At 42.3% G+C, this 7,500-nt stretch overlaps 1 protein-coding gene across 1 annotated transcript in view; it reads left to right on the forward strand.

The window, feature by feature from the left end:
- The window catches only part of LOC106594208 (ephrin type-A receptor 6), a 65,120-nt gene that overhangs the window by 33,804 nt on the left and 23,816 nt on the right, over window positions 1-7,500 (forward strand). The window contains exon 2 of the mRNA XM_045698629.1: window positions 5,597-5,721. Coding sequence (XP_045554585.1) covers window positions 5,597-5,721 — 125 coding nt within the window. The remainder of the gene's footprint in view (window positions 1-5,596; window positions 5,722-7,500) is intronic.

A 7,500-nucleotide genomic window follows, 5' to 3' on the forward strand; every position in this document is an offset into this window, starting at 1 on the left:
CTACCATGCTGGTACATTATAACACTGGTCATCTACCATGCTGGTACATTATAACACTGATCATCTACCATGCTGGTACATTATAACACTGGTCATCTACCATGCTGGTACATTATAACACTGGTCATCTACCATGCTGGTACATTATAACACTGATCATCTACCATGCTGGTACATTATAACACTGGTCATCTACCATGCTGGTACATTATAACACTGGTCATCTACCATGCTGATCATCTACCATGCTGGTACATTATAACACTGGTCATCTACCATGCTGATCATCTACCATGCTGGTCATCTACCATGCTGGTACATTATAACACTGGTCATCTACCATGCTGATTATCTACCATGCTGGTTATCTACCATGCTGGTACATTATAACACTGGTCATCTACCATGCTGATCATCTACCATGCTGGTTATCTACCATGCTGATCCCCCCCAGACACAGTACTGACAAATGATATAACACCATTACTTAACACCATTACCATTATATAATAACATTACCATAATATAACACCATTACCATTATATAACGGTGTTATATAACACCATTACCAGTATATTACACCATTATATAACACCATTATATAACACCATTACCATTATTTAACACCATTACATTATATAACACCATTACCAGTATATAACGGTGTTATATAACACCATTACCAGTATATTACACCATTACATTATATAACACCATTACCAGTATATTACACCATTATATAACACTATTACAAGTATATAACACCATTACCATTATATAACACCATTACCATTATATAACACCGTTATATAACACCATTACCATTATATAACACCATTATATAACACCATTACCAGTATATTACACCATTATATAACACCATTATATAACACCATTACCAGTATATAACACCATTACCAGTATATAACACCATTACCAGTATATCAAATCAAATCAAATCAAATGTATTTATAAAGCCCTTCTTACATCAGCTGATATCTCAAAGTGCTGTACAGAAACCCAGCCTAAAACCCCAAACAGCAAGCAATGCAGGTGTAGAAGCACAGTGGCTAGGAAAAACTCCCTAGAAAAGCCAAAACCTAGGAAGAAACCTAGAGAGGAACCAGGCTCTGAGGGGTGGCCAGTCCTCTTCTGGCTGTGCTGGGTGGAGATTAGAAACCTAGAGAGGAACCAGGCTATGAGGGGTGGCCAGTCCTCTTCTGGCTGTGCCGGGTGGAGATTATAACAGCACATGGCCTAGATGTTCAAATGTTCATAAATGACCAGCATTGTCAAATAATAATAATCATAGTAGTTGTCGAGGGTGCAACAAGTCAGTAACACAAGAGTAAGTGTCAGTTGGCTTTTTTCATAGCCGATCTTTGAGAGTATCTCTACCGCTCCTGCTGTCTCTAGAGAGTTGAAAACAGCAGGTTTGGGACAGGTAGCACGTCCGGTGAATAGGTCAGGGTTCCAGCAGGTCTGGGACAACAGGTCTGGGACAGGTAGCACGTCCGGTGAACAGGTCAGGGTTCCATAGCTGCAGGCAGAAGAGTTGGAACTGGAGCAGCAGCACGGCCAGGTGAACTGGGGACAGCAAGGAGTCATCAAGCCAGGTAGTCCTGAGGCATGGTCCTAGGGCTCAGGTCCTCCGAGAGAGAGAAAGAAAGAAAGAGAAAGAGAGAATTAGAGAAAGCATATTTAAATTCACACAGGACACCGGAAAAGACAAGAGAAATACTCCAGATGTGACAGACTGACCCTAGCCCCCTGACACATAAACTACTGCAGCATAAATACTGGAGGCTGAGACAGGAGGGGTCAGGAGACACTGTGGCTCCATCCGATGAAACCCCCGGACAGGGCCAAACAGGTAGGATATAACCCCACCCACTTTGCCAAAGCACAGCCTCCACACCACTAGAGGGATGTCTCCAACCACCAACATACCATCCCGGGACAAGGCCGAGTATAGCCCACAAAGATCTCCGCCACGGCACAGCCCAAGGGGGGGCGCCAACCCAGACAGGAAGACCACGTCAGTGACTCAACCCACTCAAGTGACGCACCCCTCCTAGGGACGGCATGGAAGAGCACCAGTAAGCCAGTGACTCAGCCCCCGTAATAGGGGTAGAGGCAGAGAATCCCAGTGGAAAGAGGGGAAACCGGCCAGGCAGAGACAGCAAGGGCGGTTCGTTGCTCCAGCCTTTCCGTTCACCTTCACACCCCTGGGCCAGACTACACTTAATCATAGGACCTACTGAAGAGATGTGTCTTCAGTTAAGACTTAAAGGTTGAGACTGAGTCTGCGTCTCTCACATGGGTAGGCAGACTATTCCATAAAAATGGAGCTCTATAGGAGAAAGCCCTGCCTCCAGCTGTTTGCTTAGAAATTCTAGGAACAATTAGGAGGCCCGCGTCTTGTGACCGTAGCGTACGTGTAGGTATGTACGGCAGGACCAAATCGGAAAGATAGGTAGGAGCAAGCCCATGTAATGCTTTGTAGGTTAGCAGTAAAACCTTGAAATCAGCCCTTGCCTTAACAGGAAGCCAGTGTAGGGAGGCTAGCACTGGAGTAATATGATCAAATTTTTTGGTTCTAGTCAGGATTCTAGCAGCCGTATTTAGCACTAACTGAAGTTTATTTAGTGCTTTATCCGGGTAGCCGGAAAGTAGAACATTGCAGTAGTCCAACCTAGAAGTAACAAAAGCATGGATTAATTTTTCTGCGTCATTTTTGGACAGAAAGTTTCTGATTTTTGCAATGTTACGTAGATGGGAAAAAAGCTGTCCTTGAAACAGTCTTGATATGTTCTTCAAAAGAGAGATCAGGGTCCAGAGTAACGCCGAGGTCCTTCACAGTTTTATTTGAGACGACTGTACAACCATCCAGATTAATTGTCAGATTCAACAGAAGATCTCTTTGTTTCTTGGGACCTAGAACAAGCATCTCTGTTTTGTCCGAGTTTAAAAGTAGAAAGTTTGCAGCCATCCACTTCTTTATGTCTGAGACACAGGCTTCTAGCGAGGGCAATTTTGGGGCTTCACCATGTTTCATTGAAATGTACAGCTGTGTGTCGTCCGCATAGCAGTGAAATTTAACATTATGTTTTCGAATGATATCCCCAAGAGGTAAAATATATAGTGAAAACAATAGTGGTCCTAAAACGGAACCTTGAGGAACACCGAAATTTACAGTTGATTTGTCAGAGGACAACCCATTCACAGAGACAAACTGATATCTTTCCGACAGATAAGACCTAAACCAGGCCAGAACTTGTCCATGTAGACCAATTTGGGTTTCCAATCTCTCCAAAAGAATGTGGTGATCGATGGTATCAAAAGCGGCACTAAGATCTAGGAGCACGAGGACAGATGCAGAGCCTCGGTCTGACGCCATTAAAAGGTCATTTACCACCTTCACAAGTGAGTTGGGGTCTAAAACCAGACTGAAGCGTTTCGTATGCATTGTTTGTCTTCAGGAAGGCAGTGAGTTGCTGCGCAACAGCTTTTTCTAACATTTTTGAGAGGAATGGAAGATTCGATATAGGCCGATAGTTTTTTATAATTTCTGTATCAAGATTCGGCTTTTTCAAGAGAGGCTTTATTACTGCCACTTTTAGTGAGTTTGGTACACATCCGGTGGATAGAGAGCCGTTTATTATGTTCAACATAGGAGGGCCAAGCACAGAAAGCAGCTCTTTCAGTAGTTTAGTTGGAATAGGGTCCAGTATGCAGCTTGAAGGTTTAGAGGCCATGATTATTTTCATCATTGTGTCAAGAGATATAGTACTAAAGCACTTGAGTGTCTCCCTTGATCCTAGGTCCTGGCAGAGTTGTGTAGACTCAGGACAATGGAGCTTTGGAGGAATACCCAGATTTAAAGAGGAGTCTGTAATTTGCTTTCTAATGATCATGATCTTTTCCTCAAAGAAGTTAATGAATTCATCACTGCTGAAGTGAAAGCCATCCTCTCTTGAGGAATGCTGCTTTTTAGTTAGCTTTGCAACAGTATCAAAAATACATTTTGGATTGTTCTTATTTTCCTCAATTAGGTTGGAAAAATAGGATGATCGAGCAGCAGTGAGGACTCTTCGATACTGCACGGTACTGTCTTTCCAAGCTAGTCGGAAGACTTCCAGTTTGGTGTGGCGCCATTTCCGTTCCAATTTTCTGGAAGCTTGCTTCAGAGCTCGTGTATTTTCTGTATACCAGGGAGCTAGTTTCTTATGACAGATGTTTTTAGTTTTTAGGGGTGCAACTGCATCTAGGGTATTGCGCAAGGTTAAATTGAGTTCCTCGGTTAGGTGGTTAACGATTTAACACCATTACCAGTTTATAACACCATTACCATTATATAACACCATTACCATTATATAACACCATATATTTCCATTACATAACACCATTACCATTATATTGACATTTTATTATACCTTTATTTAACAAGTCAGTTAAGAACAAATTCTTATTTTCAATGACGGCCTACCTTGTTCAGGGGCAGAACGACAGATTTGTTCCTTGTCAGCTTTGGGATTCGAACTTGCAACCTTTCGGTTACTAGCCCAACGCTCTAACCACTAGGCTACCCTGCCGCCCAACCCTACCACCATTACCATTACATAACACCATTACCATTATATAATGCCATTCCCATTATATAACACCATTACCATTATACAACACCATTACCATTATACAACACCATTACCATTATATAACACCATTACCATTATATAACACCATTACCATTATATAACATCATTACCATTATATAACACCATTACCATTATATAATGCCATTACCATTATATAACACCATTACCATTATATAACACCATTACCATTATATAACACCATTACCATTATATAACACCATTACCATTATATAACACCATTACCATTATATAACACCATTACCATTATATAACACCATGGGGTAGCAAGACTGGGACCACCAAGAGTTCCAAACCAATGAATGTAAATGAATGGACAATCACACAATTTTTCCCCACAGTATGTGAAGACACAATGGTGCATTTGAAGGTCAAGAAGTCGGTTTTAGCTTGCTAAGGTGAGGAAGTCGGTTTTAGCTTGCTAAGGTCAAGAAGTCGGTTTTAGCTGGCTAAGATGGTGTCTTATGGGAGGAGATTTATGTAGACATTAACATGCGCAGTTTGAGCTACTCCAGGAAGTGATGTTGCTGACTAGCTCAGTGCTGCCCCCTCTCGATGAGTATCTCGACTTGAAGGCCAACCGGGGGTACTGCAGGCTGCCAGTACCAACTATATAATCCTTATAACTTCTTCTGTGAGCGATTTAAAAAAAAAAATTAACTGGTTCAAGGACGTACATCTGGTGGAGTAGAATAAATGATTAATACCATGATTGTCTTAAAAAATTAAAACATTTGTACACGAATATTGACCACAAAGTTTTACATTTTCCTCATTTACTACGAGGGGGGGGGGGGCATCCTGTATTCTGAATTGAGAGGCGGCAGTTGCTCTCCCCCTGGTCCAAACCACTGATGAGTATTTGGGGAGTATTTTTACACAATGTATTTGACCCAGGCCTGTGAATGTGTCTCTGCAGGTCCTTCTCTGGTTGGCGTGGTGAGGAAAGACTGGGCGTCTGACAACAGTATCGCCCTCTCCTGGACGGAGGTAGAACAGCAGCCTAATGACATACTGGACTACGAGATCAAGTACTACGATAAGGTACAGTCCTATAGACCAGATTTATGTAACACTTTAGTTGTATAGAGCAATGCAAAGGTTGTCGGTTCATTTCCCACACGGCTCACATACTAAAATGTATACAGTCGTGGCCAAAAGTTTTGAGAGTGACACAAATATTAATTTTCACAAAGTCTGCTGCCTCAGTTTGTATGATGGCAATTTGCATATTCTCCAGAATGTTATGAAGAGTGATCAGATGAATTGCAATTCATTGCAAAGTCCCTCTTTGCCATGCAAATTAACTGAATCCCCCAAAAAACATTTCCACTGCATTTCAGCTCTGCCACAAAAGGTCCAACTGACATCATGTCAGTGATTATCTCGTTAACCTAGGTGTGAGTGTTGACGAGGACAAGGCTGGAGTTCACTCTGTCATGCTGATTGAGTTCGAAAAACAGACTGGAAGCTTCAAAAGGAGGGTGGTGCTTGGAATCATTGTTCTTCCTCTGTCAACCATGGTTACCTGCAAGGAAACAGGTGCCATCATCATTGCTTTGCACAAAAATGGCTTCACAGGCAAGGATATTGCTGCGAGATTGCACCTAAATCAACCATTTATAGGATCATCAAGAACTTCAAGGAGAGCGGTTCAATAGTTGTGAAGAAGGCTTCAGGGCGCCCAAGAAAGTCCAGCAAGCGCCAGGACCGTCTCCTAAAGTTGATTCAGCTGCGGGATCGAGACAGCTGCGGGATCGGGACAATTTTGCCTAAGAACACAGCCATGAATAAAGAATGGTACCAACACATCCTCCGAGAGCAACTTCTCCCAACCATCCAGGAACAGTTTGGTGACGAACAATGCCTTTTCCAGCATGATGGAGCACCTTGCCATAAGGCAAAAGTGATAACTAAGTCGCTCGGGGAACAAAACATCGATATTTTGGGTCCATGGCCAGGAAACTCCCCAGACCTTAATCCCATTGAGAATTTGTGGTCAATCCTCAAGAGGCGGGTGGACAAACAAAAACCCACAAATTCTGACAAACTCCAAGCATTGATTATGCAAGAATGGGCTGCCATCAGTCAGGATGTGGCCCAGAAGTTAATTGACAGCATGCCGGGGCGGATTGCGGCGGTCTTGAAAAAGAAGGGTCAACACTGCAAATATTGACTCTTTGCATCAACTTCATGTAATTGTCAATAAAAGCCTTTGACACTTATGAAACGCTTGTAATTATACTTCAGTATCCATAGTAACATCTGACAGAAATATCTAAAGACACTGAAGCAGCAGACTTTGTGGAAAATTAATATTTGTGTCTTTCTCAAAACTTTTGGCCACGACTGTAGACTCACAGTTGTCGTAAGAAGCGGACCACGGTGCAGCGGGAATGTGTAGACACGCCTTCTTTATTAATATAAAAAAAATTGGGAAAAAAAACCCCCAAATAAAACACGTATAAAAACGCAACGAACGCCACTAACAGACCTGTCAGGCGAACATTCACTAAACAGGCGACAACTACCCACGAATCCCAATACGTAGGACCTTCAATCAGAGGCAACGAGGAACAGCCGCCTCCAATTGAAGGTCCATCAAAACCCTAAACATAGAACTAAAAGGACTAGACTAGTACATAGAAATAATTAACATAGAACATAAACCAACAAACCTCCGGAACACATAAACCAAACACCCCTCTACCTAAATACAAAGCCCGAACCACATAAAACAAACACCCCTCTACCTAAATACATAGCCCGAACCACATAAAACAAACGCCCCTCTACCTAAATACATAGCCCGAACCACATAAA

This window comes from Salmo salar, chromosome ssa17 (assembly GCF_905237065.1).
Source record: "Salmo salar chromosome ssa17, Ssal_v3.1, whole genome shotgun sequence".
Lineage (NCBI taxonomy): Eukaryota > Metazoa > Chordata > Actinopteri > Salmoniformes > Salmonidae > Salmo > Salmo salar.